Source organism: Eptesicus fuscus, chromosome 1, assembly GCF_027574615.1.
Source record: "Eptesicus fuscus isolate TK198812 chromosome 1, DD_ASM_mEF_20220401, whole genome shotgun sequence".
Classification (NCBI taxonomy): domain Eukaryota; kingdom Metazoa; phylum Chordata; class Mammalia; order Chiroptera; family Vespertilionidae; genus Eptesicus; species Eptesicus fuscus.
Window position 1 is genome coordinate 78,065,187 of NC_072473.1, and position 27,843 is coordinate 78,093,029.

At 38.7% G+C, this 27,843-nt stretch overlaps 2 protein-coding genes across 3 annotated transcripts in view; one reads left to right on the top strand and one right to left on the bottom strand.

Annotated features, from left to right (window-relative positions):
* COL4A6 (collagen type IV alpha 6 chain) overlaps window positions 1-19,877 on the bottom strand; it is a 464,282-nt gene extending 444,405 nt beyond the window's left edge. The window contains exons 1-2 of the mRNA XM_054723173.1: window positions 19,659-19,877; window positions 19,400-19,451 (exon numbers count right to left, since the gene is read on the bottom strand). Of these exons, the coding sequence (XP_054579148.1) occupies window positions 19,400-19,451; window positions 19,659-19,669 (63 nt within the window). The 5' untranslated portion in view covers window positions 19,670-19,877. The remainder of the gene's footprint in view (window positions 1-19,399; window positions 19,452-19,658) is intronic.
* A 1,783-nt stretch (window positions 19,878-21,660) lies between these two features.
* Window positions 21,661-27,843, top strand: part of COL4A5 (collagen type IV alpha 5 chain) — a 309,426-nt gene continuing 303,243 nt past the window's right edge. For both annotated transcript variants that reach the window (XM_054723296.1, XM_054723239.1), the window contains exon 1: window positions 21,661-21,741. In XM_054723296.1, the coding sequence (XP_054579271.1) occupies window positions 21,661-21,741 (81 nt within the window). The remainder of the gene's footprint in view (window positions 21,742-27,843) is intronic.

The window sequence follows — 27,843 nt, forward strand, 5'->3', positions numbered from 1 at the left end:
ATAGGATCTAGCAATACATTAAAAAGATCATACACCATGACAAAGTGGGGTTTATTTGGGGATGCAAGACTGGTGCAATATCTGTAAATCAATAAACATGATACATAAATTAACAGATTGCAAGACAAAAATCACATGATCATATCAACTGATGTAGAAAAAGCATTTGACAAATTCCAACACCATTTCTTGATAAAAAAAAAAGAAAAACCCAAAAACTCAGCAAAGTGGTAATACAGGGATCATATCTCAAAATAATAAAAGCCTTATATGACAAACCTACAGCCAAAATCATACTCAATGGGCAAAAACTAAAATCATTTTCCCTAAGAACAGGAACAAGACAGGGATGCCCACTCTCACCACTCCTGTTCGACAAAGTACTGGAAGTACTAGCTGTAGCAATCAGACAAAAAGAAGAAATAAAATGCATCCAAATTGTAAAGGAGGAAGTAAAACTGTCATCTTCAGAGATGGCATGATATTGTACATAGAAAACCCTAAAGACTCCATAAAAAATGCTAGATTTAATAAATGAATTCAGCAATGTAGCAGGATACAAAATTAACACCAAGAAATCAATGGCATTTTTATACACCAATAATGAACTTACAGAAAGAGAAACCAAAAAGAAATCTCATTTACCATTGCAACAAAAAAATTAAGATACTTATGAATAAACATAACCAAGGAGGCAAAATACCTGTATTCTGGAAACTACAGGATATTGAAAAAAGAGATAGAGGAAGATATAAACAAGTGAAAGAATTTACCATATTCATGGATTGATAGAATCAACATCATTAAAATATTCATACTACCCAAAGTAATCTATAGATTTAATGCAATCCCTATTAAAATATCAACAGCATATTTCACAGATCTAGATCAAACTCCAAAAGTGTGTATGGAATAAAAAAGATCCCGAGTAGCCACAGCAATCTTCAGAAAGAAGAACAAAGTTGGAGAGATCACAATACCAGATATCAAGCTGCACTACAAAGCCACTGTAGTAAAAACATCCTGGAACTGACACAAGAACAAGCATATAGTTCAATGGAACAGAACAGAGAACTCTAAAATAATCCCAAGCCATTATGTTCAATTAATATTTGACAAAGGAGGCAAAAACATACAGTGGAGTCAAGGCAGTTTCTTCAATAAATGTTGTTGGGAAAATTGGACAGATTCATGCAAAAAAAATGAAAGTAGATCACCAACTTACACCACACACAAGAATAAACTCAAAATGGATAAAAGACTTCAACGTAAGATATGAAACCATAAAATTCTTGGAAGAAACCATAGGCTGCAAAATCTCAGACATCCTTGTAGCAATACAGTATGTTTACTGATACATCTCCTAGGGAAATAGAAACTAATGAGAAAATAAACAAATGGGAGTACATCAAAATAAAAAGCTTCTGCACGGCAAAAGAAACCATCCTACCTTAAAATAGAGAAACATGCAAATTGACCGCACCTCCGATATGCCCAAAGCCAATCAGAGCGAACAAGATGGCGGTTAATTTGCATATGCGGGCACTGAGCAGCCTGGGTCCAGGAAACATCCTCCGGACCCAGGCTGCTCCTAGCCTGTAGGCCCGTGCTTAGGTCCTGAGCGGCAGGGGTCCCAGAACTCCCCCTGGCCACTCAGAGCCTATGGGTGTAGGCGCCAAGCAACCTGGCGGGCGGAACATCCCTGCGTAGCTATAGCGGCTTGCAAAGGCTCCTGCACAAAGCGGCGGTTTGGGGCCATGCCCCCAGCCAGGCGCCCAGGACAGGGGGCTGCCGCTGGCCTCCGGGGTGTGCTGAGACCCTGGCGGCAGCCACTGCTGTGTGCTGCCTGGGGTCCCTGCAAGCCCCGAGCCTGAGGCCCATGGTCAGGCTGGCTGCTTGCCTCCCCAAGCCGCTTGCAAAGGCTCCTGCACAAAGCGGCGGTTTGGGGCCACGCCCCCAGCCAGGCGCCCAGGACCAGGGGCTGCTGCTGGCCTCCTGGGTTTTCTGAGACCCTGGCGGCCACCGCTGCATGCTGCCCAGGGTCCCTGCAAGCCTCGAGCCTGGGGCTGGCTGCTGGCCTTGGGGCGTTTGGAGACTGGGATGTTCCCGCCCCACCCCAGAGGCTTTCCAAGCTCCAGCATCAAGTGGCAGATTGTGTCCATGCCCCAAGCCTAGTGCCCTCCACAGGGGGATGGCTGCTGGCCTCTGGGGTGTGCGGAGACCCCGGCAGCCACCACCAGGTGGCAGGGACACACCCCTAGCCCAGTGGACACAACCCAGGGGCTGCATGAGCTGCAGAGGATACACCTTTTTAAAAAAAAATTTTTATTGGTTTTTTTTTTACAGAGAAGAGGGGAGAAGGATAGACAGTCAGAAATATCAATGAGAGAGAAACATCCATTAGCTGCCTCCTGCACACTCCCCACTTGGGATATGCCTCCAACCAAGGTACATGCCCTTAACAGGAATCAAACCTGGGACCCTTCAGTCTGCAGGCCCACGGTCTATCCACCGAGCCAAACCATTTTGAGAGTAAATACCTTTTCTGACAACTCATTGGCTAAGCTCCCTGTAGGCCACCAATTGCAGTGTTCTTGGTAATTTGGGTTATAAGAATCCAAGAAGGTAATCTAGGGTTTTTCCACCACACTCTTGAAGGAAAAAATGAAGGTCCCTTGAGGGGTCCCAGATTGGAGAGACTGCAGGCTGGGCTGAGGGACAACACCCCACCCCTACTTCCCCCATTCCCCGCCGTGCACGAATTTCGTGCACCAGGCCTCTAGTAAAAAATAATAACAAGAGTGCCCACTGCATGGGAGAACATATTTGCCTATGATACCTCTGATAAAGGATTAATCTCCAAAATATATAGAGAACTCATACAACTTAACAAAAGGGAGACAAACAATCCAATTTAAAAATTGGCAAAGGACTTAAATAGACACTTCTCCAAATTGGACATACAGAAGGCCAAGAGACATTAAAAAATGCTCAAAATCACTAATCTTCTGAGAGATGCAAATCAAAAAAACAATGAGGTAATCTCATACCTGTCAGAATAGCTATCATCAACAAATCAACAAATGAAAAGTATTGATGAGGATGTGGAGTAAAGGGAACCCTAGTACATTGCTGGTTGAAATGCAGACTGGTGCAGCCTCTGTGGAAAAGTTTCCTCAGAAATTTAAAAAGGGAAATGCCATTTGACCCAGTGATCTCACTTCTAGGAATATACAGTATACTAAGAAATCAGAAGCACCAATCAGAAAGAATATATGCACCCCTATGTTCATAGCAGCACAATTTAAAATAGCTACAATTTGGAAATAGTCTGTGTCCATCAGCTGATGAGTGGATTAACAAACTGTAGTACAATTACTCAATGGAATACTATGCAGCCATAAAGAAAAGAAGAACTCTTACCACTTGTGAAAGCATGGTTGGACCTGGAGAGCATTATGCTAAGTGAAATAAGCCAGTCAGAGAAAGGTAAGTATCACATGCTCTCACTCATATGTGGAATCGAATGAACAATATAAACTGATGAACAAAAACAGATCCTGAGACACAGAAGCATCAAACAGACTGTTGAACCTCAGAAGGAAGGCAGGGGAGGGTGGGTGGGTGGGAATAAATCAACCAGTGAATTTGTATGCATTATATGTATAACCCACGGACACAGAAAATAGGGTGGTGAAGGCCTGGTATGGGGGGGTGAGGGTGGGCTGGAAGAGGTCAATGGGGGTATAAAGGGGACATATGTAATACTTTCTACAATAAAGAGTAAAAGAGAAAGAAATATGTAATAACACAGTGCATACAATGCCTTATTCTAGATTGAGATGCAGCAGGGGTGGTGAAAGTCCTTTGAGTCTTATAGATAGGATCATGTCATTGATTTGTTTAGAGCCAGTTATTGTTTCAGGAACGAATGCAAACTTGTCAACATAGGAATACCAGAAATCTGATTTTATGACATGGAATTCATCAAAATACTCACAAGGAGACATTTAAATGGAAAATTCCTCTGTTAAAGATTAAAGACCAGAGTCTGTTGTTATCAGTCATCTCTGGAAGTAAATTACACAGCCACCAGTTATGCAACTTTCTTTATAATAGGACTTGGTGTAAATAATAAAAAGAACACAGATTGTAAGTCAGAAAACCTGAGTTCTAGTTAGGTTCCTCCAATACCAACTAACTACATAATCTCTGGCAAGTCATTTAATCAGATTTTTATGGTCAGAGAACCAGATAATTATAAATTTCTGTTACTATAACAGTACAAACAGAACGTGAGGAAGAGTCCAAAAGACAACATTTTACGGAAACAAAACCATTGTAAGCTAATATCTCTTTATATCACTGTAGCAAACAATTGCAAAAACACCAAAGAGGCAGAAGGAATTCAAATCAAGGGTGTGGGACCTTGTATTAAGCAACCCAGCCTACAGTATGAACAATGATTACCAAACTGATAAATAGTTAGATTTCTGCAAAAGCAAGGAAACATGAATGAATGAAATTGAAAGGAAGGGACTTAGCAAGATGTCCCAAGGAAAGAGAAGGTGCTAGGTGTTATCTTTCTACAGGGCACATTAAGTAATAGTGTGACTGAATATTTCTAGCTCTTCACCTTCAGAGCACATATTAGGATTGTACTTCCTGGCCTCCACTGGTGCCTGATCAAACCTGACCTATGGTATATCAGAAAAGTGATGTGTGTCACATGCAGAAATAAGATTTAATTGGTAGTGCAGTGTGAGACCTCCCAGAGCTCTCTTTCCTTCTGACAGGACAATCAGCAATGTTCCAGATGGTGGCTGCTTTATCTGAGTCCTAGTCTAAGACCCACATAATATTTCCCAGGTGATACATGATGGGCATGCAGTGTAAACTATAAATAAACTTTTGTTATTTTGAGACACTGAGGTATTGGGAGTCTTTTGCTACAGCAACATAACCGACCCTAGCCTGACTAAAGGAATGGCAATTATGAAGTCAAGTACTCTACCTAACAGAGGGCAAAGATAATTTGACTGTTTTGCTCTTGACAGATGAGCCTCAATAAGGGCTTTGGTGCATCTCAGAGGCCTTGCCCTCAAATATTGTAAGGTTCTATTATGCATATGAACAAAAGTATGCCACTGTTACTGGCAGCTAATAGTAGACATGAAAATAAAGAGGACAGCTTAGGACAGGGAAGGCTCAGGGGACTGGTAACTTGATATAAATTCTTCCTGTCATTCTGTTTCAAGTAAATAGAGACGGAAAGTCATATGGCTCTTTAATGGCCTATCCAGAATAACTGGCCTTTAGCCAGTTTAAAGCCAGCAGGTGTCCTTCATAATAGAGTTGGCACCTTCATTTTTCAATCTATTTAGTAGCAGAGTGGGCAAAAGCTGAACAAACAAGGAAGGGAGAACTACCTTTTACCATCTGAGCCCTTAAAAGTGACCAGGCTGAAAATAGTATTATAAACTTCGGGGAATGACATTCAAAAAAAAAATATATATCTATGCAATTTAAAACTAACTAATAAATTATTTTCTCTTGAAGACTCTAAGGATAATTGATCCTGTGCTAATCTGAGCTACTTATAGGTATATGGCTACTACTAAGATAATGCACAACACTGCAGGAAACTGAGGCAGTAATTACAGGTTGTCTTCTTAGCATGACTTCTGTCCATTAGTAACACCTTAAATAGGGTGTTTGGATATGAAGAGACACACCACAGTGGTACAAAAGCTGTCAATATTAGCTACAATTTACTAAACACTACATCAAACAGGCAATTTATAAGAACCTTATAGCTCTATTCCTCACAACTATATGAAGCAGGTATATTTTTCAAATGAGCAGACTAAAGAATGTAAAAAGAAAGCGGAAGTGAAGGAGAAATTATAGAAGGAGAAGTGAGTCCAAGAGTAAGATGCTATTGGTAGTGCAATGAGGATAAGGACTGAGAAGTAATTGAATTTAGTAATTAGAAAGTGACCTTTAAGAAAGCAATTTCAGCCAAGACCGGTTTGGCTCAGTGGATAGAGCATCGGTCTGCGGACTGAAAGGTCCCAGGTTCGATTCCGGTCAAGGGCATGTACATTGGTTGCGGGCACATCCCCGGTGGGGGTGTGCAGGAGGCAGCTGGTCGATGTTTCTCTCTCATCGATGTTTCTAGTTCTCTATCCCTCTTCCTTCCTCTCTGTAAAAAATCAATAAAATATATTTAAAAATAAATAAATAAAAATAAAAATAAAAAAAAGAAAGCAATTTCAGTAAATTGGTTGGGGAGAAAGCCAAAATACAAAGAACTAAACAATAAAGGAGTGGCAGGAAAGGATATGCACTAACTGTAGGCTATTTTCCCCATGAAATCTGGTACTTTACACACTCTTATCTTTATCTATATAAATCTCATCAAAGTGATGAACTGATGGACCTTCCCCAGAAAAATACCTCAAGAAGGGCTTTGGTGAATCTCAGAGGCCTACATATATAATTTTGTATATAATTTCAAGGCATTTATAAACCCACCTAAAACCCATGTAGGGACCCTAGCTTAGGAATAAATGATATATACCAAATTCAAGATGGTGGATATAGGGCTGTGGGAGTGGTACACAGGTGGTTTTAACTACACTGGTAATATTTTATTTCTTAGATTGAGTTATGGTCCTTTGTTCATTATATTATTTTCATTACATTATTGTATATGTTCATTTTTATTTTATATAATATTTATATGTATTATAACTTTTTTGTTGCCTAAAATGTTTCATAAACTTTTTAAATAGAATAAAATGATTATACAACACAATATCTTTTTTTTTGTAGGAAATACACACACTAAAATATTTCAGTCATGTGATATCATATTGGCAACATACTCTCAAATAGATAAAGAAAATCATTTCGTACTATACTTTGAAACGTTGCTGTAATTTTGAGATTGTTTCAAAATGTGAAAAGACAGGTAACACTAAACAGTAAACAAACTTACAAATAAAAAATCTTAACTAAATATATACTCTCAGTGGTATACAGGAGGGAATAACCAATGTATACATTTACAGAGAAATGTACACATAGAAATTCACAGAGAGATCCTTCAAAATAGAGAAAGGGGCAGGAAAACACACCCACCATTGGGGCAGGAAATGTGGAACCGGTGGAAGGTGGACTGCTGTTAATTTGACCCTAAAGTACACTGTTTTATGTCAGAATGCTCTTTTCCCCACTAGCTTAAGTTCTGACTGAGAGAGTATAAACTGGCTATCACAGACATTAGGGAGAATGGGAGCTTCCATCTCTTCTCATGGCTTCAAGACTGAAGGGCTCAGACTGAGGGCTCAAAACAATTGCTGGACATCAAACCAGAGAAAGCTACATATCTCTTTCAACTTGACCATTATGTCTTCAATTATTCTGGCAGTCCATTAGGGAAAGATTTGGGAGATGGGGGAGAAATATAATGTTTTAACTGAATAGGCAGTTCAATGATGTAATAACTTCTTGACCAAAGAAGTATAAAAGTGGTGATTTATGAAGATCATATATAGAGGGGGAAAAACTAAAGGCAAAGACTGTGATTAGAGTGTCAGCATTTATAACAAAAATATTAAAATGAATAAAAATAAAATATTATGTGTATTTGTATTTGATATGTGTATTTATGCTAAATATATATGATACAAGTAGTTATATGTTCAGGTAATTGTCTGGCATAAGAGTGGGCAAAAGACTCATTGATCATGTCAGTATTTCCTGAAAACAGCATATGTGGGAAGCAATAGGTTGATGTCTCTCTCTCTCGTGCGCTCTCTCTCTCTCTCTCTCTCCCCTCTCATTCTCCCTCCCCCTTCCTCTCTCTAAAATAAATTTAAAATAAAAAACAAACCTCTTTTTTAAAAATAAAAAAGGTCACTCAAAGCTTTACAGAGCAAGAAAAAATACCACTTAATTTTTGCTCCCTCCCACAGAGGAAATATGTCTCCCAAAGTATTAATTCAGTCTCTTGACCAGAGGTCCCAGACATTTCTGAAAAAGCATGGTTTCTCTGAGGTAAATGCTGTAGAGATTTTATGGCCAGGAAATTTCTTCTGAGCAGCACCAATTCCCCTTCAGTATAAGGAGCCCGGATTGAAAGATAATGGCAAACGTTGCCCTATTGTTATAGACAAAGGGAAAGTGGGACTTCAAAGATGCCTGTGGAGGTATCTTCAGACATAATCTTTAGTTGGGAACTTGGTTTCCATAGGAGGTCACAAAGTTAGAGCAGCATAGGTAAAGTGGCTTTGGGGAAAGTGGAACAATTATGACAATTCTCTTTTTTCTCCTCTAGGAAGCTTGAAATACAAATTCAACACATAATTAGCAATTTTCTCTAAAGTGAACCTCAAATGACTTACAACCCATTTATAGTAAAGAAGCTATCACACTGAGTGGTGGGAGAATAACAATAGTCATAATTTTAGAGTTAATATATTTAGTGATTTCTCTAAGGCTATAGTTAGTGTTGGAGTCTGTATTTGAACCTAGGAGCATTTGGCTCAAGATTCCAAGATTTTATTTTTGAACCACATTGGAATCGATAAAGGGAAATATCAGGAAATAGACATCTAGCCTTCAACATGGAACCCCAAAAGAGCTGAGAAATGACACATACCTCATGTCTTGCCTACATTTTATAAACCTGGATGGGACAGATGTGTGCCACAGGAGTGATCCCTTCATGTACTGTATAAAGGGCTTGTCAGTGTTGGACACAGAGTCAGTGGCCAGTAATTATCATACAGCCTATCATACTCACCCAGAGAAAAACACCTTAGTTCAGGCATGAGGCAAATGTTCTGAGAAGTCAGGGAGCAACTAAGAGTGCAGGGCAGTTCTGGCCCCTTCCTATTCCTCCAGCCTCATAACATGCAGTGCTCTGCCTACCTCCCTCCACTTTACCTTTCACCTGCTCCAGCCACACTGGCTTAGTGCGTGCCATCATCCTTCAAACAACAGGGATGATCACAGTGTTTGGCACATAGTAGGCACTAAATAAATATTCACTGAAATAAAGAAAGAAAGAAGAAAGAAAGAAAGAAAGAAAGAAAGAAAGAAAGAAAGAAAGAAAGAAAGAAAGAAAGAAAGAAAGAAAAAGAAAGAAAGAAGAAAGAAAAAGAAAGAAGAAAAACAAAGGAAGAGAGGATAGAAAGAAGGGGAGATAAGGTGATGTATGTAATATTCTAAACACTAATTTTTTAAAAAAAGGAACAAGAAGAGACTTCAGGAAAGTATTCACTAAAGTGGACCTTCATGGAAATATAATATGTTCACCTGTAGAGACAGGAGGAAGACAAAGAATGAGAAAAGGACAGTGTTTCAAACAGAAGGAAAAACATGGTATGTTGATCCACCATTAAAGTATAAGTGTGATCTAAAATAAGAACAATCACAGGAGATGAGGACAGATGGGTAGGCAGAGCCAGATGATAACAGGTATAGGGAGCTTTCACAAATGTTCAAATGGCATGATTATATTTGTATTTTAGAATAGGCCCTTTGCTTACTGAGAGAAGATGTATTAAAAAGTGGATGGGAGGCAGGGGATGGCTGAAACCAGAACAATTAGATTTGTTGTGGGAATCCAGATAAGAGATGACAAAAAGTCTGTTTTAGAGAGACAGCACAACATAATGAGTTTTAACCCAAATTCTATTCTTTGCTCGATCTGTGATTTTGGATAAATCAGTTAATCTCTCTGGGCTGAGAATATTTCCCCTATATATTTCATAGGCTAGACTTGTGTAAGTAATAACATAATATTGAATAAGTGCTTTGCAAACTTAAAACACAGGAAATCATATGTCATTATTAAAGTGGTGGGATAGGGGAAAAAGAGGAGGGGGCAATTAAGAAACATGATCATTCTTATAGACATACCATCTACAAAAGAGTCTTGTCTGACAGCTCCCTTTTTCTCATCTTGTCATATATCAGTTGCCAAAATTGGGAAATACTTTTTAACAAGGTTGTTATTTTTCCATCAAAGCAATTGGTATTAGAGTTAGCATAAGTAATTCCTAAGATAGACAGGGAAAAGGCACTTGTTACAGACTATTAGGAGTAGATCTGTTTAATCATTTGATATTCATTATTGATCACCTAATATATACTTGACATTATCCTCTACATTGTAAATACAAGAATGTAGAGGGCACTATAGCCATATAAGCACAGGAATGTCACAATTATAGTACATAGTAGGTGCTACCAGAGGGGCTCAAAGAACCTTAGAAGCACAAGGAATAGAATGCTTATTTCTGGAGAGGTCTATTTCATAGAGGACATGACATTTTATCTGTGTAAAGAATGAGTAAAAGTTCACTAGGTAGAGGAGAAGGTATAAAAGATGGAGAAAGTGATTCCAGATACAGAAGTAAAGAGATGTAACAGAACATAAAGTGGTTTGGGAATGGAGAGAAGTTCAATCTGAATAAAGTGTAATGAGCACTATCAATTTGACAAGGATGGGTGTCAGGGAAAAAACAGAGACATAAGGCTGGAAAAGTAGCTAGGTCCAGATAATAAAGAGCCATAAGTATGCTAAGCCAAGGAGTATGTATTTTAATCCTGGAAGAAACAAGAAACCAAAAAAGGTTTTAAATCAAAAGATAATACAATTGGACTTGTTGTTAGTGAAATAACCCTGGTGGCAGTGTAGAGATTAGAATAGAGTCAGTATGTAAACACACACACACACACACACACACACACACACAAACAAATCCTAGTTAAGAGGCTATTTATGTATGCTGATGAGGATGGAAACCAACATAATATAAATGGAAAAGCTAGATTCTACCAGTTTTTTGGTGAAACTAACAGAAGTTAGTGAGAAAGATGGAGATAATGAGAATTAGTGGCTGATTCTATAGTTTCTTGCTTGAAACTGGGTGGATGATGATGCCATGTATCAAAAATGAAAAAATGATAGCATCAGGTTGGAATGTATGGAAGAACTATAAAATAGTTTTATTTTTGGATACACTGTGTTTGGTGCAATACAAAATAAAAATAGCTGACATTGGTTGAGTGGTTATACTAAGCTCTAGTTTTTGTGTTTTTTTTTAAATATATTATTATTGATTTTTTACAGAGATGAAGGGAGAGGGATAGAGAGTTAGAAACATCAATGAGAGAGAAACATCGATCAGCTGCCTCCTGCACACCTCCTACTGGGGATGTGCCTGCAACCAAGGTACATGCCCTTGACCAGAATCGAACCTGAGACCCTTCAGTCCACAGGCCGATGCTCTATCCACTGAGCCAAACCAGTTAAGGCTAAGCTCTAGTTTTAAGTAACTTTGTATATATCAATTTATCTATATACAGGAACAAGAGCTTAGTAGGTTTAGAGCTTAAAAGAGGTGTCTAGCTTCAAAATATAAATTTGGAAGTCATCAATATATAGGGGGCATAGTTAATACTACTGAGGCAAGATGAAGGCAAAGGTTAAAATGCTGAGGAAACCCACCATTTTGGGACCAGGGAGTGATGGAAATTATAAGCTTCACGTTGGCAAAGATCATGCCTGACTTGTTCACTACTATGTCACCAGAGCCTGGTATACTATATAGGATACAGTGGTTGCTCAATCAATAAATGTTGAATGAGTAATATGAAAATATCAGGGAAGTATAAGAAGAAACAATAAAGCATAGTGTCTTGGAAGACAAAGGAGGAAAGGTAATTTCAGAATGAATGAAAAATGCCAAACACTATAGAAGAAAAGTCAGATGGAATGAGGACCACAAAGAAACCATTGGGCTTGTCATTAGCAACTTGAAGGACAGTCATTTTGGTGGAGTAGAATCAGTCTAAATTGTAAGAGGCTTAAGGTTAAATAGTTGTTGAAGAAGAGTAGACAATGACCAGGAATTTGGTAATAATATGATTGAGGTGGTTAGAGTTACAGAGAAAAAATGAAGCCATGCTTTTTTAAAATATCTTTTTAAAAGGCAACATATGTAATACTTTAAACAATAAAGAATTTAAATTTAAAAATTCAAATCCAAAATTTATATAAATTAAACTCAAGCCTTTTCTGACAAGGTCCTTTATCAGGATGTTATGTAGGTCAGAAAGGATAGAAGTTAAGATCAATTCTTATTATCAAAGTGAAATAATTTTTCCCTGAATTTAAGGGACTATGGCTCCTCAAAACAAAACAAAAAACTCTAAAACAAACAAAAATTTCATATTGATCCAAATCAGAAAAGTAAATTTTATTAGAAAATAGACATACTTAAAAATCACAAATTCTTTCTGTTTCCATTTATATGTTTGTGTTTAGAAATACTCACCCATTTGCAAATATTCCTCGACTACCTAAATTGTAGTAGTCAAGAATATTGACTCCAGAACCCAGTTACCAGGGTTTTACATGCCCCTTCTGCTTACTAACTGTGTGATCCTGGGCAAGTTAATAAACTTCTCTGTTTCAGTTCTTTGCCCGTAAAATGGAGATAACTTGCCATAATGGTTTTATCCCTCCCCACAAAACTCTCTTAGATCCTATTATACACACTCCATTCTCCCACTCCCCATGCCCTAAGAATAAATTTTATTTTACAAATTAAAAACAAAACAACAACAAAAACAAACAAATAAAAAAACCATGTTTTTATAATAAGAAGACTTCAGTATTGTTTGTAGAAATAAAAAAAGAAATCCTGGGAGAGAGAGATTAAAGATGGTAAGAGGGTGGATAATTGTTTTAAGTAATTTTCTCATCACTGTTTCCTTTGGGCATGCTTATCAGGTTTTCTATATACAGCAAGTTAGACTTTTAAACAAGTTAGAGACCCATGATCTGCCTCAATGGGACATTTATTTAAGCTTAAAAAGACTTAATGATTTTTTTTTCCCCTTAATCCTCACCCAAGGATATTTTCCATTGGTTTTTAGAAAGAGTGGAGAAGATGGATGGGGGAGAAAGAGAGAGAGAGAGAGAGAGAGAGAGAGAGAGAGAGAGAGAGAGAGAGAGAGAGAGAGAGAGAGAGAGAAATTGGTTGAGCTCCTGCATATGACAGACCAGGCTGGAAATGAACTGCAACCCAGGTAAGTGCCCTTGACCAGGAATTGAACCCACGACCCTTTGGTGCAAGGGCCGACACTCTAACCACAGGCCAAACACCAGCCAGGGCAGGACTTAATAATTTAATTCAGCATGTTGCTTTCTTAATGTTTTCTACTAGAGGCCCGGTGCATGAAAATTCATGCATTGGAGGGGGTGTCCCTCAGCCAGGCCTGTCCCCTCTCACAGTCTGGGAGCCCTCAGGGGCAGGAGGCAACCTGGCAATCGGGAAAGTGATGCCCCATCACACCTTTGCTACAGCTGGTTACCTGGGCCTTGGCCAGCTCTGGTTACCTGAGCCTTGGGCAGCCCTGGGCGGCTGGGCAGCCACCATCCGAGGCTTGCCTGCACCTTGGGCTGGCCCTAGACTGTTGGGCAGCTGCCATCCAAGGCTTGCCTGTGCCTCGGGCCGGCCCTGGGAGGTTGGGGGGCTATGGGGACTGGGGAACTCTGGAAACAGGTGCAAGGAGTACGGTCTTGCCACACACTTGCCGCCCTGCAGGGCTAAGGGGACTGGATGCCACCATCGTGTGGCTGTGGGCACCACCATCTTTGAAGGCAGGGCAGTCAATTAACATATTCCTTCCTTACTGGCTGTGGGTGCCACCATCTTTGAGGGCAGGGCAATCAATTAGCATATTCCCTACTTATTGGCTGTGGGTGCTGCCATCTTTGAGGTTAGGCAGTCAATTAGCATATTCCCTCCTTATTGGCTGTGGGTGCTGCAAATTTTGCAATGGCATGAGGGTCAATTAGCATATTCCCTCTTAATTAGATAGGATATGTTTATGTCATGCCACCTATACAACCTAGGATAAGTCTATACTAAAAGCATGGGTGGTTAAATTATTGAGTTATCCATATAATACATGCAAGCAAAAACCAATATATATTTGATATTTGAGGTCAATTTATTTGTTTCATTCTTATACTAATGAAATAATTAGGGGAACAGCATATTTTGCTCCTATGATATGGCTTGAGTATGAGTTTATAGAATATGGGAGTATATTTACTGAAGACTTAATATGCTTAATATCTAAAAGATTGGTGGCATTTATAGTCATTACAAATGCCCTCCCATGCCTGAACAAGCCTCAGAAAGTGACACTTTATTGTAAAAACCAATTGCATAAACTAAAGGTTCTTTATTAATGTCATGTATTACTTTAGCAATCTAGTGAAGCCTATAAATTACTTTTTAAAATAATACTATATAATAAAAGGGTAATATGCAAATCGACCGAATGGCGGAATGACCAGTCACTATGACGTGCACTGACCACTAGGGGGCAGACACTTAACACAGGAGCTGTCCCCTAGTGGTCAGTGCGCTCCCACAGGGGGAGCACTGCTCAGCCAGAAGCCAGGCTCACGGCTGGCAAGTGAAGAGATGGTGGGGTGGTGGGAGCCTCTCCTGCCTCTGCGGCAGCACTAAGGATATCCAACTGAAGGCTTAGGCCCAAGGACTCCCGGACTGCAAAAGGGTACAGGGTGGGCTGAGGGAACCCCCCCCCCCACCGGGCTGCATGCATTTTGTGCACCAGGCCTCTAGTATATATATATTTATTTTATTTTTAAAAATATACTTTTAATTGTTGATAGTATTACAGATACCTCCCCTTTACCCCCATCCTCCCAGCCCCTACCCAGCTACCCCAGGTCTTCACTAGCCTATTGCTTGTGTCCATGGGCTATGCCTATACGTATATAAGTTCCTTGGTATATATATAAGTTCCTTGATTCCTTGATACATATATATATATATATATATATATATATATATATATATACACACACACACTGAGTGGCCAGATTATTATGATTTCTGAATGCATAATAATCTGGCCACTCAGTGTATATCCTATATAATAAAAGGCTAATATGAAAATTGTCCCCTCAACCAGGAGTTCGACCAGCAGGCAGGCTGGCCAACCACCCATGTCCCCTCCCCCTGGCCAGGCTGGCCGGACCCCACCCATGCACAAATTCATGCACCAGGCCTCTAATACACACACACACACACACACACACACACACACTGAGTGGCCAGATTATTATGCATTCAGAGATCATAATAATCTGGCCACTCAGTGTATATCTACACTAATAAAAGAGTAAGATGCAAATTGACCATACTTTCGCAATGCCCACTAGCCAATTAGGAGTAAGTATGCAAATTAACCCAACAAATATGGAGGGTTAATTTGCATACACAGGCGCTGAGTGGCCAGGGGCAGGGTGGGACACTTGTGTTCCTCACCACCCCAACTGGCCCCCCTGCTGGTCTGCTTACCCCCAATGGCCCCACCCCCACCAGCCTGATCACCCACAACTGCTGTCCCATCCTGGCCTGATCACCCACAACTGCCCTCCCCTCTTGGCCTCTAACCACCTCTACCTTGGCCTTGCCACCATGGCTTTGTCCAGAAGAACGTCCAGAAGGTCTCCTGGAAAGTCTGCCAGTCTAATTAGTATATTACCCTTTTATTAGTATAGATAGAGGCCTGGTGCATGGGTGGGGGCCAACTGGTTTGACCTGAAGGGTGTCCCAGATCAGGGTGGGGGTTCCCTTGGGACATGGGGCAAGCTGGGCGAGGGGCCTGTGGTGGTTTGCAGGCTGGCCACGACCCTATGGGGTGAGGGTCCCCACTGGGGGTGCGTGGCCAGCCTGGGTGAGGGGCTGAGGGCTGTTTTTAAGCTGGCCACACCCCCTTCAGGGTGGAGGTCCCCGCTGGGGTGCCTGGCCAGTCTGGGTGAGGGGCTGATGGCTCTTTGCAGGCTGGCCACACCCTCCAGTGACCCAAGCTTCCAGCCCCTCCTTTTTTTCTTTTTCTTTTTTCAGCGCCTTCTTGAGCAGAGGCCAGGGTCAGCTGGAAGCATTTATCTGGGATTTATTTATCTTCTATAATTGAAACTCTGTAGCCTTGAGCTGAGGCCTGGGACAGCCAGGGCGGGCAGGAAGCTTGGCTTCCTCCATCGCTGGGGGAAACCCAAGCCTCCTGCTAGCTCCAGCTCCGTGGCTGCCACCATATTTGTTGGGTTAATTTGCATACTCGCTCTGATTGGCTGGTGGGTGTAGCAGAGGTACGATCAATTTACATGTTTCTCTTTTATTAGATAGGATGTCCAGAAAAGACAAACCTACAGAGATAGAAAAGTAGATTCATGTTTGCCTGAGGTTGTGTGTGGGAATGGGGATTAACTGTAAGTGCATATGAAGGATCTCACTGGGGTGATAACAATATTCTAAAACTGGATATCATTATAGATGCACAGCTTAGTAAATGTACTAAAAATAATTGAATTGTATAGATAACATGGATGAAAATTATGGTATGTAAATTATATTTCAATAAAGGTTTTAAAAGAAAAAATGTGTAGAAACACATGCCCCAGCAAGGCAAATACTCTTAATCCCAATATTAGGATTTCTCCATATCTGAATCACAGTGGAAAGAATCAATCTACACAAGTTAAAATTTTAAGAAAAAAAAAAGGTATTTCAATCTGAACTTGATTTGAATGTGGCTAAAGGCATTTTACCTATGTTCTTTGCAGAAGGGACAACTGATACATGTATTCTCCCCATTGCCCGTTCTCTACCCAAATAACTCTCCCAGTAGACTTTGACTTTTAAATATGTTTGGTTGTATTAGAGCCTTTCCTGAAGAAAACTGGAAACAAAACATAAGGACCTTAGCCACTTTGGAACAGATTTTAACTCCTAGACATGTTGACCTATGGTGAGATACTGGTCTTTCTAGTCTTTTCTCTAATACAATGTATGCACATGAAGATAATTATTTATCATCAAGTATCCTATTTTTTAAGGAACTCAATGACTACCATTGTCTGAGAAAGTAAACTTCTAGAGAGTAAGAGAGACTATGTTTAGATAAACTTGTGTGTGTTGTGCCTTAGGCAGTTAATAACCAAAAACATTTATGGATATTCTGAAATCCTAAGATCTATCACATTCAAATAAATTGTGTAATATTTCAACTGAATAAAGATCATCACTCCTTTAAAAGAAATTTAATGGAAATTCATTTATTAATCCTGGATTTTAACATTTAGCTTTCCATCCATTTAATAAAGAGTACTGCTTTATAAACTTTGACAAAGAGGAACCCAAAAGCACCTAAATGAATCTATCTTAAATGCTCACCAATATTCCATCTTTGGCAACTTAACTCTCACAGTGAAGACACTTTCTCACAGTGAAGCACAACACAGTTCCTGTCAATCTATTCATAATAGTTATTTTTAATATCAGTAAAAGGAGGTACAGAGAAATAAAATGTTTAAAACCACTTGAAAGGTGAAAAAAAATTACAAACCCAGAGGATAAACTGCAATTGAGAGTAGAAGATGAGAATCAGGCAATATAGATGAGAATCCAATACAAAGAGTGCAATGAAAAAGAAAAAATTCCCTTCAGAAAAGTCACCTTCTGTAAACTTACCCTGTGTCTCTCCTCTTTCTCTTCCATTTTTCAAAAAAATTGAAGGAAGCAGCTCTGGACTTAAGGCAAGAAATTACTGTCAGTGAATCTCAAGGTTCATTTTAGTCTTACCAAAGAAGATCACACTGACAGCAGGTGACATTATAGAACAATAAATAAAAGGCTTCCCAAAGCAATGTTTGATTCTGGAGACACACTTCAATGTTCTAATAATTGAAGGCATCATTCTCTGCTGACTTTTAAGGATATCAAGTGACAGGGTGCAGTGTTTGGGAAGTCTTCAGCTATTTAGAATAATTTCTTAGTGCTTTTCCCAAAAGTACACTGAATATGATCAGCCAGAGTCTGAAAATAAAGGTTTCACTGGAGGGTATTCTGCCCAAGTGTGATATTTTCACAAGTGCAAGGTTCCTGGAAAAATTGTTAACTAATCAAAACCTGGCATTTTCAATACATGTTGTATTGAGCCTCAAGGCAACACATAACTAAACTTGTATACTGGAGGAATCAGATGGAGAAGTGTGCAGAACCCGAGATCAATACATCTGCTTAAAAGTCTAGAATTTACTTACATAAGAGCTGACATTCTGAGTTAAGAGGCCACAAAACGTTAAAATTCAAGATTCCTGGCATCATCCTCTTTTCATAAGGGAAACTATTTCACATCATTCTGATATTTTCTTAAAGACATATGCCAGGACAATGTAATCATTTTTTTTCCATAAAGGCATTATGTAATTTTAATGGGTTGAATTGTGTTGCTTTATAAATAGGATTTTAAAATATTTAAATTAGAGCCAATCAGTTAAAATTGTCAAAACCCACAAGGTAAAAATTTTATTCATTTATTATCTATATAGTGTATGGCTGGCTATTATTAAGAGATGTTTTTTAAATAGAACAGTGAAATAGTAGTCAATAGTGGAACAACTTCATATTTTAACTCAATAGTTAACTTTATTTCTGTCAGCATAAGTAGCTAGTGAGACTGGAAAACTGCAGCATCTCTGATTATTCAGAGCACTCTACCTTTGGTAAATTATCCTAGTAATTCCATTAGAGGTCTCTCTAATTCCTGGGGTCCATTAAACTTTTCTTGATCAAATGTCTACAGAAATTCCTTTGCCTGAAATCACTAGTTGATTTTATGTAAGATATCTAAACAGCCTATTAAATGCTAACTTTAAACTGTTTTCTATTCTAAACCACTTTAATTTTATGCATAAAATAAAACACACAGAAAACCAATAAAATACAACATCAGACAGAAATTGAACATTACCTAGTGTTATCAGTTCAGTTCAGGTAGACGAATCCAGATGTTGTCACTGTGTACTGCCAAAGGACTCACAAACAAATACTTAAGCTCAACTCCAATAACATTTGCAGCACTTTCAAGTCCCACTCCTTGTGCTCCCTTCAACTCTCAAATTTGTGCGCCAAATTCATGTTCTTGTAGACCAGGGAAAATTACATTTATTCTGCCTTAGATACTGATGCAGAGAAAGGCCTCAGATGTCAGTCATCTCACGTCGTCCAGTAAAGGTTCCTGTGTCTCTTGTGTCTTCTACTTTTATTTTCCCAAACCATTACAAAGTTTTGGGACAGAAATATGTCTGATTCCCAAAGGCATTAGGCTGACACTCTGCTATTCCTCTCTAAGAATGAGGAATAGAAATGAGAGTGATGTAACCCTACATTTTGTGGGGCAACCCTCTGTAATCCCCCTAACACAAACACCAGAGGTGGGATGGGGTGGGGGTCAAAGGAGGAGGAGGGAAAGGTCCGGAGAAGAGACTCACCGCTCTGGCTAGTTTCTCCCTCAGGCAGAACGTAATCAGGAGTAGCCACAACCTGAAACAGGAGGGAGGGTGAGTAACATGGGCTCTCTAAGGCTCCAGAGTCCTGCGTCTGTCCACAGACCACCACCCCGCCCACCATCTTTTGCTGCTTGACCCCACTTTCTCTGCAATGACAGAACTACAAGTATGTATAGTTTTGGTTTGGCAAAATAGTCCAAAGTAGGAAAGAGGAAGGGAGGTCGGGGCAGCAACAGCTCACCCACGGTGCATGCTTTCGGATCCTCCAGAGCTGGGTCCCAGGAGACTGCTAAGTGGCTCCGAAGCTCAGGCTCATCTGGGCTCCGCTGATGCTTGGAGGCTGCTCCTTATTCAGAAGGACAGGGTAGGGGAGGGAAGTAGCTCACTTCGGTAGAAACTAAATTCAGCTCCTAGATAAGAAGTGCCCTAAAGGGAAACATGCTCAGCAGTGCCCGCTACAACTTGCCGCGCTCAAAAGATAGTTCCCAGCACCAAGAGAGGAAGGAATGGAAGGGAAGGGGGCGGGGTTGTCTGCTGTCAATCATCCACCTTACCTTGGGCAGCCGGTAGTCTTTCTCATTTTGAGGAACCTCTATCACAACATCCCCACGCATCTCCACAGCTTCAGGAACAGCTCATAGAGACCTATACTCTAAGATATAAGCAATTATGCATCACACACTTCCATGAGCCACTGTTAACTGTTGCAACGTAACACACACATAGATTAAGGCACAGGGCTTTTATGTAGACAAGTGGGCCCCAACATGTCCTTTCAGGCTTGCCCAAATGCATACATCACTCATTCCAACTGATTTTATACTAAGCTCCTGGGAGGTAGGGGTGGTGGTGGTGCTGCTGCTGATAGTTCCTGGAGTTGTAAATCTACCCTACACTGAGTAGAACATAAAGGTGAGTGGGACCCCATGAAATAGCTCTAAAGCCTTGAAAGACTCTAAAGTTATAAATTCTAGGATCTGAGATAACAGAAATGTTCTGAAGAATTCTTCAGTAAATCCCATACGACCCTCCAAGGAGTCCACATCCAAGTATTTTCTGGATGTGTTGGTACTTAAAATAAATCTATGTACCAAAATTTAAAAAAAATAATAATGCCCAGGTCTTTTTGGGAGACATCTATACAACTGCCATCAATTCAATATAAATATTTCTAGTTAGGTGTTTGTGTTATTTTAAGGAAAATTGCCTGGCAGCTACTAATTCTCTGTCCTAAGTCCCTCTGAAACACAACTATAATGAGAGTGAAAAACTTTCAGGCTAATCCAATATAAGAGGTAAATATTATGGTATTCATTGTAGCTAAATAAAAATATATGACTGTCTTTGAATAACATTCAACCATATAATAATTACTAATATTTACTGAATGCTCCCAAGTCTCATATATATATAGCTCCCAATAGTCTTCACATAAATATCGATATGTTCATTTTCTTAATTCTTTGATTATAAGCATATATTTACTTATACAAATATATTTATAATATTTTCACATATTCTGTTGTATGTAGAAACTTCCCTGTGAAAGAGTGGAAGAGAAAGAACACCAGCAGCTCAAGGAGCAGCGACCAAACTTTTTCTAATCATTAACAGTAAAAAGATCCGTTCTCCATGAGATCCATCCGCTAAAAAAATAGTCCCAACTCAGGTCTATTTCTAATTGGCTTGGGTGCTCACACCAATGAGAGTTGAACTGGGCAGGGAAGAGTAGTATCCACGGAAAGTGCAAGTGAACGAATAGAAAAGCTTCTCGGTTACACTCACAGTGGTCAATCAGCTGGTCTGGGAGTTTCCCTCCCCCAAATAACTGAGCGTCACTCCCTCGCAGGTTGCTGCTGCAGTCTAAAGCTGTGGCGGAGTGATCCTCAAATTCCCCAGAGCTGATGGGGAGGGGGAGGTGCGGGGGAAGACAGGCAGGAAAGTAGATCTGTGGGATTTGCGTGAGGAAAAAGTTTGCAAGTCTGGACAGAAGGGAAAAGTACTCCCAAGAGACCGGCTTTGGGAAGGGGAGGGGGGAGGAAAGAATAGCTTCTTCTTTTTTTCCCCCTCCACTCTATAAAAGCTTCTTTCTCCTCACCTAAGCCGACCTGCACAATTGGGGCACCCTCGCTCTCCCTCTCAGGCTCTAGCTCTCACCCAATAACCCTCAAGATTATGTCAATTGGTCAGAGCCAGCCAGGGATTTCGTGTGGGTGCTGAGGAGCTGCAGGAGCCGGAGAAGAATGAAACTTCGTGGAGTCAGCCTGGCAGTCGGCTTGTTCTTACTGGCCCTGAGTCTGTGGGGGCAGCCTGCAGAGGCTGCGGTAAGTCCTTCCTTCTCCCCCCCACCCCCCCCCCGCCCCCCTACCTCATCATCTCACTCTCATGCTGAAATCACTTTTTGTTCCCTTCCCTTCTTTTATCTTTAGCCATGGCTAGGGAATTCAAATTTGTCTTCACTTGTTTAAGAAGAAACATTATTTAAATTTAACGCTGGTAACTCAAGCTTTCTGAAATTCAACGGAGAGGTGTAAGTGTTTAAAAATAGGGCTGCTGGCTTTCCCGAAGCTAGCTGCTCTGGAGACTAGAGCAGAGCCTGGGGCAGAGAACTCAGGCTAATGGATCACTAAGCTCTGTTAGGTATTTAAAACTTTTCCTCCCCACCTTCAGCCCTGGGGTGTTTCCCAGCCTGCCTTCTGGCTAACCTTTTCACTAGTTGTACTCAACCCACGCACTCTAAACTTTGTCTATAGTTTGATATTTTGGCTTTTCTAATTTCGAGCTTCCATCAAAAGGTTACGGGCGCCCATGAAGTTTTTCCCCTTTCCCCTTTCCTTAAGCAACTTAAACCTACCCTAACCTTTGGTCAGTAGAGCCTCTGTAGAGACTGTGTTTCCCCTTTGGCATCCTTTTTGCAAATGCTCAAGTAACATACCAGGAAGAATGAAGTGAAGAGGATGGCCTCAGGCTTCCAGTCTTCTGAGTTTTTTTTTTGTTGTTGTTGTTTTGTTTTGTTTTTAAGTTCTGGGGTTTTGTTTGTTGTTTACTTTTTTTTTTAACTAAGGCACCGGAACAAATTGAGAAGTTGCCCATCACCTCTTTAAAGGAAAAGTTATATTTTTTCCAAAGGAGAATGAGTGTTCTGATTAAAAGAGAGCGGAGGAGAATGCACGTGTGAAATGACAGAGCAAAAAGTTCCACTCTGTTTTAGGAATGTAGAATTTAAAACCTCTATAAGTCTCCTAAAAGGGTATCTGGCTAGTCCCACCCGCCATCCTTCTGGGTATGAGAGGCAGATGTAAGGAATGAATGGCTTTGCCAGAGAAAATGTTCTTCGGCCTAAAGCCCATCATCTGTAGTTTCATTTAACCTCTAAAGAGTTTAGAAAGTAAAATACCTCTGTAAGAATATTCAAGAAACTAATAAAAACAATTGCCTGGTGGGGAAAGTGGATGCTTTAGGAATAAAAGGTTGAAGAAAAAAAGAATTAAGTATGCATCAAATTATTTAAGTTATATTTGAGTGATCATAATAAGTGGTTGTAAAAACACTTCAGTATGAGATCATGGCTTAGGCCTTCACATGGTCGAGTGACTATCAATTCTTTATATGTTATAGTTTATCTGGGTCCACTTTTAAGTTAGCTATCTAGCTTCTCTATACACTCAGTCTGACACAGATAACATTGCCCTCCTTCTATCTTCCAGAAACTGTCTAGATAGGAAGGCTATTTTTCATGTTATTCCAAGTACATAATATAATTATTATAGCACATCTGTTAAAAAGCTATGTGTATAAATATTTTAAATTATATTTGCCATAATTTATTCTCCATCAAAGTAGATAGATGAGTTAAAGTTGCTTTTTTGATTTAGAGCATTTTAATGGAGAAAGGTTTAGTCACTTAATAGTGCTACAGACTCTTGGATAAAAGTACAATTATGTTGTTGAAAATAGTTATTTCTAAAAACATCTAGGTAGGTGCTTACTGCTTATGGCATTTGGCCCGGGGCAAAGATTTTATAGATATTTCATTAAATATTTCAATTTTTTCTTTTGACATTGCTATTAATAAATGTGCACCAGATACCAATCATACATGTATGTACAGAAATACTATGTATCAATTTATATTAAATCCAATTGTATTAAAAATGTGATTTCTTTTTATGGTTGACAACACTTGGCAGCAAGCCTATTTTCTTGGAACTTTTTAAGATTAAGTGTTCATGAAGAAATTACAGAAGACACCATGGAAGGTTTTTTTTTTTTCCTTTTTTCCTCCAGTATAATTTTTAAAATATATATTTTTATAGATTTCAGAGAGGAAGGGAGAGAGATAGAAACACCAATGATGAGAGAGAATCATTGATCAGCTGCCTCCTGCACACTCCCTACTAGGGATTGAGCCTGCAACCCAGGCATATGCCCTGATCAAGAATCTAACTGTGACCTGGTTCATAGGGCAACACTCAACCACTGAGCAACACTGGCCAGGCTCCTTCTATATAGTTTTTAAAGAACATTTTATATTACATTTCTCTATCATTAGGATATTGTGCCTTTAATAAAACCAGGGGTTTGATTTTTCTGCTTCATGCATCAATATCACAGTTAGATGAATGTTTTAATCATCTCAAAAATATGAATGGTATCTGCTCTCCATACTAGTGGCGGGGATATTGGTGACCTTATCCAGAGTAAACTGGATGGTAGTGGGGCTGGTTGTTGATTGAAGTAGTCTAGTATTGGGATTTTTCTAACAGGAAGAGCAGTGCCACTTAAGTTGCTTTAGTTTTTCAGTTAAGTGATTTCTTCATCTTTGAAGTCATGCCAAATGGGGATGTCACAAATATGTGGAACGTTTTTTTAGGTAGAGTATATATTAGGTGGAATAAAGTAATAACCTTTATTCTGAAAGGTTAGCAGTAAGTGGAAAAGGCAGCTTTAGGTTGGAAAAGTAATTTCTAGTGATGGAGAAAAGGTATTATACCTGTACTGACTCACTGTCAGTAGGATATGCACTCCTTCTTTATGTATGTGGTATCTCCCTTGTGATCAAGGCACAACTCATTAAAGGTTGTAGTGTGGCTCAGGGCCACAGAACAGTTTTTCCTCTATGAAGTATACTGCTCAATAGAAATAATTTGTCAGTATTGTTATGATAACTTACATTTGTGAGTTTTTACTACGTGCCAGGCACTGTGCTAATATGCTGATATACATGACCATCTTTAATTTTCACAAAATACCTATGATATATATACCATTGATGTCCCCACTTTACAGATCAAGAAGCTACAGGTCATAGAGGTTAATTTGCTGAAAATCACTTAGGTAATAAGTTGTAGAGCTGGGAATTTGAATCAAGGCAGTTTGATTCCAATTTCTTTACCCTTAATAACTGTCCTATACTGCCTCCTTTGTATGTACTCTATAGAGATTTATTTGCTGTTCAGAGTATTTGGATCTCTGCCATTTTTTTATTTTTTATTTTTTATTTTTTTAGTGAGGAAGGGAGAGACACTGGAGGTGAAATGGAAATCATAAAATGGGGATTACATCTCTTCCTTCTGATAATAGGAGAAGTGGCATGGTATAATGCAAATAGATTTGGGCTTAGAATAAAATGATCAGAGTTTGATCTCTATATGCATGTGTATATAGACAGAGATAACTTAAAAGCAAACTAGAGCAATTGCTTATTGCAGGTTATGTGATTGTATAAAATCACATATATAAAAGGTCAGATTTATAAAACAAATTTAATTTGTCATAGATGATTATTTTGAAGAATGATTTGCCATATCACTTTTTAATTAGTCAGTTTTCATAATAAATTTAAGTATACTGAACTACTTTTCAGGTGTATTTTTATTGTGATGAAACAGGGTATATTTGTTTAAGATGCCCAGTTCATTTTTGTTGTTTTTACAAATTTATCTACCCATCATATCCAACTCTATTCACTCAACTATCTATATGTAGTTTTGTGCATATGTTTATATATGTATCTATTCTGTGACTATGCAAGAGTGTTTACATAATTTCTAATGTGTTTTTATTTGGCTTTTGATGTCTGTATATGCAACACATTAGACTCTTTACCTGAGTTAACTATGATAACTTGGTTAAAGTTGTGTCTGCCAGGTTTATCCACCGTAAAGACACTATTTTTTCCCTATGTAATTACAAAGTGAGCAAATCTTGTGAGTACATGGTGTAATATTGTGAGACAATGTAAATATCCTTCTCATCTAAATTTTGCCCACTAATTTTAGCATCTATTGAGGATTCTGGCCTAAATGATTATTACTGTGATATTTGCCAAATGGTAATTTTCAGTTTGTAACACTTTTTTTGCATTTTAAATTTAATTTTAAATGTAACAAATAACTTTAACTTCTCTGCTATTTATTCAGTTGTTTATTTATAGCAGCATGAATTTATGGATATTTGTTTTATTCTAAGTATTATAATGACTTACGCTATTTTTACTTTTTTTTCTGAAGTTATCCCAGATTTGGCCAATAGGAGCCCTTTTCAGTTGGCTCCTGTCTCCAAGGAGCTATAGTTTTTTAAATTGGGTAATTGTATATAGAGATCAAGATCTCGATGCTTGGAATGCTCATTGCTATTGGGGTGTCATTACTTTTAGGCCTTTTCAGCAGACAAAACTAGGAAATCTAGGTATATACACACAGACACATATACACATCTATTTTTTAAACATCTCTCTCTCTCTATGTGTATATATATATATGCATGTATACCTACATATGTATATGTATACATGTACATACATATTTATTTGATATATATTTGTGTATGTGTTAAAAACATGAATTTGTACTGATACCTCTGATTCCATACAAGATCATGGAATAAACATACATCTTTGATATCATGGGATCTCACTGCTTTCTGGTATCCTCAGACATATTTTGTGGATTTTGTGGAGGTCTCATAAAGAGTCTTTAAGAGCTTGGCCTTTGGAATTAGACCTGCAATTTGAAGATGTATAACCTTCAGTCAAATAGTATCCTCTGAGCCTTACTAGTAATTTCCTCATTGGTAAAAGAGAGCCAGTTGTATGTACCTGACAGATTCTTTTGAGGATAAAATGAGAGAAGTTATGTAAAGCACTTAGAATGGTACTTGGCACATAGTAAATGCTCAATAAATTTTAGATTTCATTATTGGCATTATAACTATTTATTTACTCACCATTTGTTATTGTATTAACTCAAATGATCTGTCTGATTTTCAAGGACAATCATGATCTTTCCCTTCATGTAACCTTATTTTTCATTAAATTTTACAGTATATTCCCTCCATTGTAGCCTAGATGAGCTTTCCTACAATCTCTTAAGCACTACATACATATTTTGGCTTTTTATTAGAATACTATGGATGCAAATATTTGCTAAATTTTGGTATAATGTTTACATTCATTCAGCAGGTATTTATTCAGCAACACATAAGTACTTAAGAATTGTATTTATGTTATTCATGGACATGTACTGTCCACAAAATCATTTTGTGTTAGACACAATGGACAAAACTAAATAAGATAGACAGGATCCCTGCCTTCATGCTAGTGAGAACAAATAAATAGCTCTTCTATTAAAGTTTTTTTTTACTATTATATCAATTGCTGATTTTATCCTTCTTTGAACATGTTTGATATTTAGCCTCTTTTTCTCTAGTATCTAAATGCATTTTGTCCTAAAAGCATTTTATTTCATGATAATTTATCTCTTCTCTCTATTAATTATAGTATCTGTGAAGGCAAGCCCTGTATAGTTGTTCGTTCATTCAATCAATTTACATGTTAATTTGGTCTGATAACAAAAGTAATATATGATCAGTTTTGGAAACTTTGAATATATAGAACATTACAAAGAAAATTATCTGTCTACAATTCTATCAACAGCACAGAAATGCCTCTATTACTGGTTTGCTGATTTTCCTTCTTATATATCTAATCTTTTCTTTAAAAAGTAAATTGGTGACATTAATGGTAATGTTAACTGTGGTCATTTGGTTAAGGTGGTGTCTGCAAGGTTTCTCCCCAATAAAATTACTATTTTTCCCATTTAATAGTAGAGTCATCCTTATATATTCTTTAGTGATGTGTATATTAAAATCGTTTGCCCATTTAAAAAAGTCAGGTTGTTGCCCAGCTGGTGTGGCTCAGTGGTTGAGTGTCGACCTATGAACCAGGAAGTCAAGGTTAGATTCCCAGTCAGGGCACATGCTCAGGTTGCAGGCTCGATCCCCAGTAGGGGGCATGAGGAGGCAGTTGATCAATGATTCTCTCTTATCACTGTTGTTTCTCTCTCTCTCCCTCTCCCTCTCTGAAATCAATAAAAATATGTATTTTAAATATATATATATATTTAAAAATCAGATTGTCTTCTTAT